Raw genomic sequence first — 14,587 nt, forward strand, 5'->3', positions numbered from 1 at the left:
TTGTGGTCGGTGTTCCCTTTTTTTAGTAGTGGATAAGGATGTTACGATGGATGTATGGACTTATTAGGAGTGATAGAGTTAGAAATGAGTTTATCCGAGAGAAAGTGGGAGTGACTTCAGCAGAATACAAGATGCGGGAAGTGAGGTTGAGATGATTCGAACATGTGATGAGGTGGACAAGGACACCCCAGTACGAAAGTGTGAGATATTGACTATGGATGAATTCACGCAGGGTAGATGTAGGCCTAAGAAATATTGGAAGGAGCTGATTAGGCAGGACATAGAGCAGTTATAACTTATTGAGGATATGACATTAGATAGAAAGTTGTGGAGGACGCAAATTAGGGTAGAGGGGTAGTGGGTAGAAGTACGTCCTTGGTAGTAGGAAAGAGTGTTCTATTTATAGTTGTGCCCATAGTCATAGAGTTATGAGTGTGTCTTGTAGTTTCTTGTTCATGGTGTTCTCGTGGTGTTTGTGATTTTTGAATAGATTGTATAAAGTATTACTTCGTGAGTGTCTGATTTCTTTTATTTGTCTATTGGCATGTTCTTTCATTTTGTTTATCATTTCTCTATTTTTTATACTATTATTTGTCCTGAGATGGGAATCTATCGAAAACTGTCTCTCTATTTCTTTGAGATAGTGGTATGAACTGCATACACTTTACCCTCCCTATACCCCACTTTGTGGGACTGCATAGGTATGTTGTTGTTGTTAATAAATAAATCATCAAGTGCTAAATCATTTAATTATCGATGCGTTATGCTATTTTTTTTTAATTAGTATTCTATGTTTGTAGGTAATATATTTTTTACGGTGGTTTAAAAATAAATTTTCTTATAAATGGACCAAAATACATAGTTCATTTTAATTTAAAGTTGTGTGTTTAGTAAATACAAAAAGAACCGAAATTAGAATTTATCAATAATTTACGGATTAAAAATGCTGTTTTTTTAATCTTAAATTTTCTTTAACTTTTTACGAGGCTCGATTTGGAGTTCTCTCTCGGTAATTGGTTTATAAATTAAAAAAAAAAGTCTTTTTTCTATTTCCAGGCAATTAAATTCAAACAGAGAATATTTTTTTTTTTATTTCACTCAGGTCTGAGGATGGGGTGCGGAGATAAAGATACAGACTTTCCTTTTACAACATAGGAGGGCGGGGAACTCGTTCCTAAAAATTCTTTGCCATTGCCTCTGCCTCTATCTCATAAAGCTATGACATCCTAGTGATCTCAAATCTGCTCTGCTAGTTGGCTTTATTGCTATCGAAGTATAGCATTCTATGGACTTATTTCCACGTTAGGGTGGGGTGGGGTGGGGATTGGGAAATATTTGAACTAATTGTAATAGGCTATTTATCGTAACAACATCAATCGTCAAGTCAATAAGCTGCAGGAGTCTAGAAAAAGCTATTTGCATTATTATATCCTTAGAGCACCATCAAAACTTTAAAAGTAAATGAGAATAATGACTATTTAATAGAAAAAATAATGTTAGCAATGATTGCCAATAAATCACAGGTGGAATAAGAGACAATATAATAATGACTAATAAGTAAACCAAACTATTAGCTTATTGTCGAGTTAAAATAGACCATTATATCTCTTGTCGAGTTTCTGTGAGGTAATAGAATAGAGCTTATCAAGCTAGTTACTTATTTTTTTCCTAAAAAGATATAATATGTATTCTCATGTTGACTTGTACAAGGAATTTCAGAAAAGTATGGTCTCAACGTTCTTTGTTGGTTGTTTTGAGTTGGATGGTGATGGATAGAATATTTACTCAAGTTTATTATAAGCCCTTATACACTTGATATATGTATTATATATACTACAATGATTCTTCTCAATATATATGATATCAATTCTTAACATCATGCCTTATCCCTAGCATTTGCTGAGCGACAACAATATACCTAGTATATTTCCATATAATGAGGTCTGGACAGGCTAAAATATACGCAGTTCATACCACTACCTCAAAGATGAGGTAGAGATGCTATTGCTGAGCACACTAGAAAAAAAAAATTCTTGGATTTTCGTTTGAGATATTTTTTTTAACATGTTACGTTGAATTTGCAAAACAAACAAAAAAAAGTATTTGAAGCTTTTAATCCATGTATAAATTCACTACGAAATAAAATCATAACAAAACCCTAAATCTAAAACTTTCAAAATTGCAAATAGTAAATAAACTTAAAACTATAAAGGGACAAGTAAAAAGCTCCAGTATTGTGGGTTGCAATACCTGAAAGTAAGCTAACTAGTAATTAGTATCCTCGTTAACTAATAAAAAAACATTAAGTATAAGTTATTAATTCCATAAAATAATAAACTGTATCTTTTCCAATGATTAGTCGTTGAGCAAGAGAATATATGTAAATCATTTTTAACCACATCATGTTTGTCTTTTTTGGGTATGGAGACGGTTGCCCAAAGGATGATTAGATTATTACGACTCATTAAAAATGGAAATTTTCTTCAACAATAGGAGTGACAGATGAAATAATTAATAGTATATAGTTTTTATATATGATCAATATCCATTCAAAAATAATAGTTTTAACATATTACTTGTTAAAATTTGTCCACAATTTCTTACCTTATTTGGATTCTACCATAATTATGTTTTACTTCGAAAAATATTTCTTAGTAGAAAAGAAAGATCTATTAGATTTTTATTAGGTTTATTCTTTGTTAGAAGAAAAGTTTTGTAACTTTATAAATAGAATAATTCTCTTCTCAAGTCATAGTTTTATAATATGTAGTCTAATTGGCCAAAATATATAATAATTTTATGTTTTTTTAGTATTGTTTTCTTTGTCGTCTGATTTATTGTCTCATAGTTTGCAATTAATAGCTTCCGCATGATGCTCTCTCAATTTTGAACCCAACAAGTGGTATCCGAGCTTATGGTTCAAAGGTCCAATGGCATGGTGAGACGAGAGTAAACAGGTTTAAAGCGATTTCAAAATCAAGCTGCAACATATAATGACCACCTTAGAAATTATTAGTAACGACATCGTTGAGGTGTGGCTTAACCAACCTAACGACCCTTAAATAAAAGACCAGCAGTTAATGATGGATGACTCAGATTCAATTGCAATGAAGGGTCCAGATTGATCAATCAATCCATTTAAATAGGAAAGATCAACATGGAAGGAGTGTGTGAAAATTGGTATGTTCTATACACATGCTCTTCTTCTCAAAATTCTCTTCTAATCTCTCTTTCTAAATCTCAATCCATTTCTTACCTCTTTTCCCTTCTCTTCTCCCTTCTAATCTCTTTTTCTAATCTCAATCTATTTCTTACCTCTTTCCTCTTCTCTTCTCCTTTCTTCTCAATTGTATCCATCTAAGTTCTCTTCTCCATTCAGGTATGGAGTCGATTCGAGTTGAGTAATGATTCTGAGCTGAAGGATTGAGCTGCTGGATTAGGAAGTTTAGCTCTAGTTGTTTTTGAATTTTTTTCCTAGTTTAAATTATCGTTAATTTCTGTTTTCGAAATTCTGTTTTTACTGTTGAGCACTGTTTATCGAGAAGTTAGCAATATTATAGATTTACTGTTCGATTAAATTACTGTGCGTTAGCTGAGTTCATTACAAAGTAGTATTAGAGAGACAATTTTGATTATACTGTGGGATAATGACTGGGGCTGAGGCTACACGAGCTAAGCAAGCTGAAGAACACTTGAGGAAGATGGATGCTCAAGTGCAGGCTAATAAGGCGGCGGTGGAATCTAAGCTCAATGTTATAAAGTCAAGGTTAGCAGAAATGAACTCTAACCAAGAAGACATGAAGCATATGATGGAGGAAACCCATGGGGCCTTGATGCGAGTGTTAGGGCAAGGAAATGGCAAGTCTTCGGTTACTCCGGAAAGCAGCAACAGAGGCGATGGGCTATTACCCAGGCCTAATAGACCAGTTGAGGCCATGGGAAGTAGACCCAATCAGGATCATGAGTTCCACCCAAAGCTTCAATTTCCAACTTATGGAGGGGCTGAACCCCGGGCTTAGTTAAGAAGATGTAATAAGTACTTTAGCATTTACAGGATTTTGGATCCAGTTAAGAAACTGGAAATGGCCACTTTACACATGAAAGGTGATGCTGAGGCTTGGTACTTCTCATATACCTTTACTAGTAGGATGGTGAGGTGGGAAGAATTTTATGATGAACTGATAATGAGATTAGAAAAGGATCACAATGATAATGTGGTAACCGAGTTCAAGATGCTCACTTAACAAGGGACAATAGATGAGTATTACCAGAAATTTGAAGACCTTAGGGCTCTAGTGCTGATAAAAAATCCCAGGGTTCCAGAGAATTTCATTTTAGAGTATTTTATTGAAGGGTTAAAGGAAGAAATAAGAGAGACTGTCAAGATGTATGAACCTGTCAACTTGTCACAAGCTGTATCACTTGCCAGGAAGAAGAAAAATGTTATCAATACTAGAGAAAGAGGGGCAAGGTGGTTGCAAAAGGAACCAGTGGCACCAACTAACAAAGAGTTGAACAAAAGGGGAGTTACTAGAGCTCAAGGTTCAGTGGCCAAACCTAAGGTCAAACCAGAGTTCAAAAGGATACTAGGTGCATGTTGGAGATGCGGGGAGAGGTATTTCCCAGGGCATGTATACAAAGATAAATAATTGAATGCTATCACAGTCGAGGAGGAAGACCATAGAGAGATAATATTGAAAGATAATAAAAATGGACAAGAAGGAGGTAGAACGACACCAGAACAGACAGAAGAAGAGGTAGTATGCTTAAATGCTATGTCAGGAACACCAGAGCCCAACACCTTTAAATTGAAAGGGTGGATAAAAAAGAGAGCAGTAGTTATGCTAGTAGATTCAAGTAGTACTCATAGTTTCCTAGATAGTCAGACTGAAAAGTAGCCGGGATTGATTCTAGAAGTGGACACCCTTCTAAGAGTAACAGTGGCTAATGGTCAACAAATGTACAACCACCACAGTATCACTAATGTCAATTGGAGAGTGAATAGAGTTAAGTTTGAAGATAAGTTCAGGTTATTAAACTTGGGAACCATTGATACGGTTTCAGGTGGAGATTGGATGATAGCACATACTCTAGTCACTTTCGATTATGATTTTTATGAGCTGAAGTTCAAGCAAGCTGGGAAAATGATGACTCTCAAGGGAAAAAACATGTCAAGCAGCACTACATCAGATATCAACTAAATCTATGGGTAAGCTCCTGAGAAGGGGACAAGCATTACTAGCTCATTTATTTTTTATGATAGATAGTACCACTGAGGTTAAAGAACCAGTACCTGAGAGGTACAAGAGGTGTCGGAAGATTATGCCAATATTTTTGAAGAACCTAAATCCTTACCTCCTATCAGAGATCATGACCATGTAATTCCAATCATGCCTGGAGCAAAAACAGTGTCCCTGAGGCCCTACAAATACAACCATTACCAAAAAAATAAATTAGAGAAACAAGTATCAGAAATGATGTAGTTGGGAATCATCCAGCCAAGTCACTCTCCATACTCATCACCAGTGTTACTACTTACGAAAAAATGATGGAAACTGGAGGCTTTATATTGATTATAAGGAGCTGAACAAGATTATAATCGAAGATAAATTTCTTATACCCATAGTTGATGATCTATTGGATGAGTTACAAGGTTCCAGCTTATTTTTCAAGATTAATCTAAGGTCTGTCTATCACCAGATCAGGATGAAGTCAGAAGACATTCACAAGACTGATTTCAAAACTCATCATGGCCACTTTGAGTTTAAAGTAACGCCATTTGGGCTAACAAATGCCTCTTCTACCTTTCAATCTCTGATGAACTCTATATTCCAGCAACACTTAAGACATTTTATTTTGGTTTTCTTTGATGCCATACTAGTATACAGTAAGAGCTTGCAAGAACATCTGGAGCATCTGAAGATAACCTTCAATATCTTTCAACAGAATCAGCTATATGCAAAAAGATCAAAGTGTAGTTTTGCTAAGCGTCAAGTGGAGTATCTGGGGCATATCATCTCTATAGAAGGGATAGCGACAAACCTTACTAAAGTAGAAGCCATGAAATCCTGGCCTGTCCCAAAAAGGTTGAAAGGTTTAAGAGAATTATTGGGACTTACAGGCAACTACAGAAGATTTGTTAAGGATTATGGAACCATTAGCAGGCCACTAACCACCTTATTAAAGAAAAACTCTTTTCAGTGGAGTGTTGAGGCTGGGAAGGCATTTGCAAGATAAAGATGGCTATGAGCACTGTACCTGTGCTTGCAATGCCAAATTACCATAAGAATTTCACTATTGAAACTTATGTCAGTCACCTAGGTATAGGTGTTGTTCTGATACAAGATAATAAACCCTTGACTTATTACAGCAAAGCCCTTACTCAAAGAGATATAGGGAAATCAGTTTATAAAAAGGAGTACATGGCGGTGTTAGCAGCAATAAATAAGTGGAGACACTATGTACAACATGGCCACTTTTTTATTAAGACAGACCATTTCAGCCTTAAGTATCTACTAGAATAGAAAGTGACCACAACAATTCAACAGAAAGGACTCACCAAATTATTAGGAATGGATTATGAAATCATTTATAGGAAGAGAGCTGAGAATAGAGTGACAGATGCCCTCTTTAGACTTTCTGAGGAAGAAGGTGAGGTTAATGATATCTTTAGGGTGCAACCTACATGGATACAAGATATGGAGAAGAGTTATGAGGGTGATGAGCAAGTTCTAAACTTAGTGACAATATTAGCTATTCAATCAGACAACTACCAAGATTATAAGCTGACTTCAGGGGTGCTTAGATACAAGGGAAAGATTTATGTAGGTAAGGCTACTAATTTGAGACAGCAAATGCTAGGCATAATGTATACTTCAGCCCTAGGAGGACATTCAGGCCAGCTAGGAACATTAAAGAGGCTACAATTGTATTTCTATTGGCCAGCTATGAAGAAAGATGTACAGGTCATAGTATCTACTTATGATATATTCCAAGGGTGCAAGGATGAAAATGTGGCTCCATCAGGGCTCTTACAGCTCTTGGCTATCCCCACTCAATCTTGGAGTGATATCAATCGAGACTTCATAGAAGGACTGCCACTGTCTGGAGGTAAAAATGCGAATCTAGTGATTGTGGATAGATTCAATATGGTTACTTCTTAGCCTTACACCATTCTTATACAACTATGCAAGTGGCTGATTTATTCATCAAAGAGATCTACAAGTTACATGGCTTCCCTAAAACCACGGTGTCTGAGAGAGACAAGGTTTTCACTAGCATGTTCTGGCAGCACTTATTCAAGTCTTCTAGTACTACCTTATGTATGAGTACAACTTATCATCCAGAATCAGATGGACAAACAAAGAGACTTAATAGATGCTTAGAAAGATACCTTAGGGCTATGGTGACGAGCAAACCTAAGTTGTGGTCCAATTGGCTACACCTGGCTGAGTAGTTGTATAACACTAACTTTTACACTACATTTTAACACACCCCTTTTCATGCCTTGTATGGTTATCACCCACTCCAACTACCTATGGGACCCTACAGTAAGACCCTAGTACAAACAGTGCAAGATTTTCTACAACAAAGGGTGCAGTTCCAACAAATACTGAAAGACCATTTAGTCCAAGCTCAAGCTAGAATGAAGTGGTATGCATATCAAAGGAGGAGTGAAAGGGAACTGCAAGTAGGCGATTGAGTATATCTTAAGTTGCAGCCTTATAGGCAGACTACTGTGGAATTGATGAGGCATCTTAAATTGTGTCCTAAGTTCAACAAACCATATTTAGTGCTGCAAAGGATTAGCCAGGTGGCTTATAAGCTGCAATTACCAGCTGGTTCTCTTTTCCATCCTGTTTTTCATGCCTCACACCTCAAGAAGAGAATTGGACCTGCTGTCATCCCTTCTCAACAACTACCACTAGTGGGTGTTGATGGTCAAATCTTAGTACAACCAGTGGCCATCCTACAGAGGAGAATGGTTAAAGAGAACAACCAGGTAGCTGTCAAGGTTCTCATCCAATGGGCTAACTTATCTCCTGGAGAAGCAACCTGGGAAGATTGGTCATTTATCAAGTCACAGTTTCCATTATACAATTGCAGACATCACATTCTTGTGGACAAGAATCTTCGATGGGGGTGGAATGTAATGACCATCTTAGAAATTATTAGTAACGACGTCGTTGAGGTGTGGTTTAACCAACCTAACGACCATTAAATAAAGGACCAACAGTTAATAATGGATGGCTCAGATTCAATTACAATGCAGGGTCCAGATTTTTTCTCTAAAGTTTTTATGATTTTCTTTATATTAGATTTTATAATATATAGGCCCATTGGTCAAAATATATAATAATTTAATGTTTTTTAGTATTGTTTTCTTTGTCGTCTCATTTATCGTGTCATAATTTGCAACTGATAGCTTCCGCATGATGCCCTCTCGATTTCGAACCCAACAATACTAATACATAATACACAGATATGACATCAGAATTAGCGCCTAGAGGTGGAGATTCTAGTCTGCAAGTTGCATCAACAAAAGGACAATGTTAGTGTTGTATTATTCCTTCTATATATCCCAATTCATACATTATTTGCGATTTAGGATGTATTTAAAAACACACTAATTAATATATAGTATTATTACAAGTTTCATAAAATTCAAAATAATTTTGTATTTGAATTCATGTTATGTTCTCTTATTGAATTAAATTTTTCTGATTACTAAGAAAAGAATTAAAGAAATGGTTTCCACATGTTAATTCATTTATTTTAGGTCCTATGATTTTCGTGAGTTTTTTAATGCTATTAGAAAATTATTATGCCACTAGAAAATATAGAAAAAATTTAGTATTTTTATTTTTTGAATTATTAACATGCATTTAATTTGAATAAACAACATGATTAGTTAGGATCCACACAGTAGTTTTGTGCATGCACCTCATAAGGAAAAAGTCTTTGCAATTGAACCAAGCCGATCGAGGAGGTAAGTGACGTGTCAACATGACTAACTGAGTGCAAGCACCTAGCTGTATTGTTAGTTTAGAGGGTAGCGACTCCTTTTGAAAACCTCTCTATTTCTATTGTTGAGTTTAACTTATCTAGAATAAGAGATAATTATCGTTATATTTTTTAAAGAACAGATTTTGCTGATGTAAATATACTACGCTAGTGTTTAACAATAGATTTTGGATCAAATTATATAAATTTCTTTAAATATTTGTTGACTGTGAAATTTGATCAGATTTTGAAAATTGATAGTTGAATATCTTCATGTTGCCAGTTTTTGGGACTTCTAATAATTTTTTTTTAAAATTTTTTTCAAGTAAAATACATATCAAATACAATTTTACATTTCAAAATTTACGACTTCTAAATCCAATTTTTAAGTTCTAATTTTAAATTTTATGATAAAATGGGAGCTACTAATACTGGTTTTCCTGAAAAGTGATATTATTTGTAGTATGTACTAGAGACCTCATGATATAAGCAGTCATTTCATCAAATAATCATAAATACTTTGGAGGGCACATGCAATTAGTTGGCTGACGTGGATTCTTTAAATGTCATAATTATGTGGTTTAAGTCTTAAAATCTGAAAGAACATGAAAAGGAAAACTAAAAGAAAAGGAGGAAAATAAATATCTATTCAAATGCCCCCCAACATGCACCTTTTCATTTTCGAATTTCATTAGAGTATTATTTGTTCCTCTAGTTTATTTTACTTATTAATATTGATTTGACCCTTTCTTAAGAAAATATATTTATTTTATTAAATTTCTTTTAATAATTATATTTTAAATTTGATGATATTTTATGTAGCTAGGTATTTAATTTAATGATAAGGATGTCATTGAAAGGAAATCATAAGTTTCTCTTAATTTACTAAAATGAACAAAGTAAAAGAAAAATTATTGATAGAGGTTATTCTAAAGTCTTTGCTAAGACTTGGTAGTAAAATGTTGATGGTTAAAGCTCAAGCTTATTTGAGATTGAAGTGGTGGTGCAATTGTATTAAATTAAAATTTAAATATTGTTTGAATTAGCCCTCAAGAAAAGAGCTTGACATAGACTAGCTGTTGAATGTGACCAATTTAATTGTTCTTAAATAGTTATATCACTTTCGCTTGGGGCAAATTTATTTTTGTCGACCATTTAAGCCGCCATTAATGGCAGATACAAGTTATGCATAGAAGGAATATTTAAGTTCTCTTTCTAAAATCCCTATTTGAAACTTGTAGTAGTACTAACTGTTCCAATCCCATGAATAATAAATCCAAGTCTTAATTATATCACTAGTACTTTCATCGTAGGAGTATAATTATTATCATTATAATATATTCTAGTGTATGCTTTTCATAACAATTAGATCAAATGGTTGCACAGAGGGAGGGGAAGAATAGGGAAGAATCGGTTTTATAGTCCACTTGTAATTTTATATATTTTATTTTATAAGAGATATTTATTTGTACATATAAAATATGAAATGATCATTCTTTTTAATTTAATTTATGCGTATTTATAAGAAATCATTTTCATGTGAGAAAGTATGTAATGGTGACATACAATATATAAATTCTGGAATATTATTACCATAAAACTTTATACAAATCACAAAGCAATACAATTTCCGAGTTGGAATTTGTGTTCTTCCTCTAAAGAGAGGAGAGAGAAAAAAAAAGACAAAAAAAAAAAAAAAAGAGTCATCATGAAGATATGTGGTCATCTTCAAAAATTCCAAGAATTTCTTTTTTCTCATGGCTGACACTTCTCTTGATACAGCTTTTTCCACTTCCTTCAAGAAGACAAAAAATTCACAATCCCATTCTTGAAGAAGAGAGAAACAGCAGTATAGAAGGTGACAAATGTACTCAGTGACATGTGAGCTTCTTCACACCTCTCATCTTCTTTCTTTGTTCTTTACCTCCCTCACATTACTTGCTTCTCATTTTTTGCTATTTACCTGAAATATAACAAATTAAGCCAAAAACAAAGTTATTATTTGAGTGACTCTCAATAAATCTTTCTAATGTAACTACAGTGCATAGATGGATCTAGAGAAACTGATGAGAAAATTAATAGAACTCAAGACTAATTCAACCCAAAAGTTAGCTCGTGAGATGAGATTGTTCAAAAAAGATCAAACACGCACCCATCTCACAGCTAATGTGGGACAACCTCAACACATCTTGCATGTGCCCCGAACCTATCAACTGTAGCATGAACAATATAATATGATGACCTACTTGGTAAACTAAGAATTTGGTATGAGCCTGATTTTAATATCAAGTCGATCCCAAAAGTTAACTCATGAAGTGAAAATATATTGCTGAGGATCACAAAAGAAACCAAACATCCATCTCATAATTCATGTGGGACAAACTTATCAACAAGTTCTATGAGTTCAACTGAAAATTATTGCCTTCAACTCGAACTATGTATACACATACATATGCAAAACAAATTCTATTAACTTATTTGAACTCGAACTATGTATACACATACATATGCAAAACAAATTCTATTAACTTATTTGAACTCGCTGACTCTAGATACTAAATTTGTCAGTTGATGACAAGAAAAAGAAGAAGAGATTTAGGGAAAACAGTCACATACCATTAATGGTTCTTTTGCAATGTAGAACAGCTTCATAAATGGAGCTTTCAGAATCACAAGACCTGCGCCAATTATCAACAGAATAAGCTACACTTGTCCTTGGAGATGTTGCTGCTGAACGGTATTCCCACTTCTTCATCACTTCCTTTCCACTACTTGTTCTGCACCTACCAATTCTACTACATCTCCTTATTTTCTGACAAAATGGCCTAAGAAAATCCAAATATTTCACCAAAATCCGCCTCGACAAACTCCGGCATCTCCTCAACGATACACAACGATTCACCCTCCTACAGGAGGACGACCGCGACTCATTCTGCACGAGTGAAGATGCCGGTGAATCCATGATGGAGTCTGAGTTGTTAAACTCCAACTCCATCTTAATCGGCTTCTTGATGAATAAAGGCATCAAGAAGCCGTTTGAGATGAGTTCATCAGCATGAACAAGAGTTAAAGGTTCAGATGTAGGAAAATCGAAATTCAAATCTTGTGGATTCACATTAAAAAACCTCTTTGAAGGAGGAAGTGTAGGATCCATTTCAATAAATGCAGTTTCATAATCATCTGCAGATGCATCCATAGAAGCTCTAAAAGAATCCCCCAAATCTACTAACCAACTATACGAAAAACTCTCGATAGAGAGTGACTGTGACGAAGTTTCCATATCGATCTTCTTGATATTGAAGTAGAGTACAGAAAACTTAAAAGAACAGAGGAAAGGACTATGTAAAGATTTAATGAAATCGAAAATGGAACAACTCTAGCTTCATGCATATAAGAAATAAATACTGTGGATATATATAAATAGAAACAGTATTGATTGAAGGATGTACTATCCTTTTTCTAACAATAACATATGGGGTGGTCTACATCAGACAAAATTCAATTAATAACTGAAAACGAAATGAAGAAAGAGTAAATAAAATAGAAAGACAAAGCCCATATATATATATATACACTCATGGATGTTGCCTTACATTACCTTACCATTTTAAGTTTATCATATGCTACAATTTAATATTCAAACAAGTTAGCTTCACATGCAAGTTGATGATTAAAAGTTTTATTCTTGAAGAATTATGTCTCCCCTATAATGCTTATATAATGACTTCTAGATCACCCATAAAGAAATGCAAAAATTTTATCTAATTAATGCTTTATCCTAGTAGTACTAGTTTATACTTTATGCTACATTGGAATTTTGATATATTAATCTGCTAAAAGTAACATTCTCATACAGCCAATCATAACCTTGCAATATACATATGATTCGTAGATTTCTTTATACATAAACAATGCTAGACAACTACTGAATTCTCGTGAATCCACATGTCATGCTCTGAATCCACCAGTGCATATAGGACATAAAAGTTACAGAATATTTCCTCTGTTTCCAATTCTACTGTCAAAATCATTAGTGCTTCTTGTGGTAAATACTCCTACTATTCTTATGGGGATTTCCATTTTTTTTTGGATGTCATAGGCTCATAGCTAGAGAAGTAACATGTTATGCTTCAGTGATAAAATAATATAAGAAGAATATGATATTTTAAGTATCTTATTTTTGTTTATGATATATCAAGAAACAAAGATCTTTGGTTATTATTGGTTTGTTATTAATATTCCCTTTTCCTTTTCATGACAGCAAATACAACAATCATTTCAGTATAAATGTGAAAGCATATCTTGATTTTACATATTATAAACTATAGCCATATTAAGAACTTTTGTACCATTCTTTGGTGGATGCATCTACAATCCAAACAAATGAAATATCAAACTTCTCTTGGTAAAGAAATCTCAGGCTTTTACATCCACCAAATGCCTTGAGTGGTAGCAATTTTTCAAGAGGGGTTGTCTTTTTCATTTTTTTTAATATTTTTTTGAAAATTTGAACAAGTTACTCAATAATTTACAAACAGCACAGAAAAACAAAAATACCAGACAAGGTCCCCATTAGTGTTGGAGAAAGAGATCGACATTAAGGAAGTCCTTAGGGAGCAAAAACAGTAACTTGAAAGTGACTTAAAACCAAATGGTCCCCTCACATGTCTCCCTTGAGACTAAAAGCAAATATAAAAGCATACAAATATTCTCAAACAATTAAGTTATCATAGAATTGTCTTCTAATGTGGACCATAACAAAAGACTTTATCACCACACAAAAAGTAACCTAAAAAAAGATTTTGAGTATAATAGACACTCATCAAAATCAAATACTTTAGGACTGTAAAGAGTCATTTGATTTCCAATGAGCAGAGGACAATTGAAAAAGTATGAAAAATACAATGTATGTGGCTAAGTCTTCAAACTAGGGCTGTGCGTATTCGAAGTGGATATGAAAATTTCTATTTAGAATTTTGGTTTTTGATTGGAAGAATTTGCAGTCTGAATAAGCTCGGATTGGATTGGATTTTATAAGTTCGGTTTGGATATTTTAGATTTTAGATTTTGACTTTTGAGCGTTTAAGAAATTCCATTATAATTAACAACTTCAATTCACTTAATAGTGTGCTGATTAAGATGTATAACTTTCTAATGTTGTCAAGGATTGAGACTATCCTACCGTTCATGCCGTGTATTCAACTTTACTTACTCACAGGTGACACGAGAGTGAGACATTAAAAAGAAGAAATTCATAATTTTAAAAAATAACCCGAAAACAAAGATTTGAGTATAATAGACTTGACTCTTATCAAAATCAAATACTTTAGGACTGTAAAGAGCCATTTGATTTTCAATGAGCAGAGGACAATTAAAAAGTATGAAAATAGTCATCCATAAAAATGAATACAATGTATGTGGCCAAGTCTTGAATCTAGGGGTACGCATAGAATTTTGGTTTTTGGATTGAAGAAACTACCATCCAAGTAAGCTCTAAGTAGATTGGATTTTCTAAGTTCAGTTTGTATATGCTGGATTTTCGATTTTGACTTTTGTGCGTTTATGACACGCCATAACAATTAAC

General features: G+C 33.9%; 1 protein-coding gene across 1 annotated transcript; it reads right to left on the reverse strand.

The window, feature by feature from the left end:
• Positions 1-10,573: 10,573 nt before the first annotated feature.
• LOC107866136 (probable membrane-associated kinase regulator 6) lies at positions 10,574-12,676 on the reverse strand. Its single transcript, XM_016712315.2, has 2 exons — positions 11,620-12,676; positions 10,574-10,966 (listed from the first exon to the last, which is right to left on the reverse strand). The coding sequence occupies exons 1-2, from the start codon at positions 12,281-12,283 to the stop codon at positions 10,959-10,961; spliced, it is 672 nt and encodes a 223-aa protein (XP_016567801.1). The 5' UTR covers positions 12,284-12,676; the 3' UTR covers positions 10,574-10,958.
• Between the last annotated feature and the right edge of the window lie 1,911 nt (positions 12,677-14,587).

Source organism: Capsicum annuum, chromosome 3 (assembly GCF_002878395.1).
Source record: "Capsicum annuum cultivar UCD-10X-F1 chromosome 3, UCD10Xv1.1, whole genome shotgun sequence".
NCBI lineage: Eukaryota > Viridiplantae > Streptophyta > Magnoliopsida > Solanales > Solanaceae > Capsicum > Capsicum annuum.

Bases quoted from the DNA above. Each gene is read 5' to 3' on its own strand.
- LOC107866136 (XM_016712315.2), bottom strand. From the start codon at position 12,283: ATGGAAACTTCGTCACAGTCACTCTCTATCGAGAGTTTTTCGTATAGT.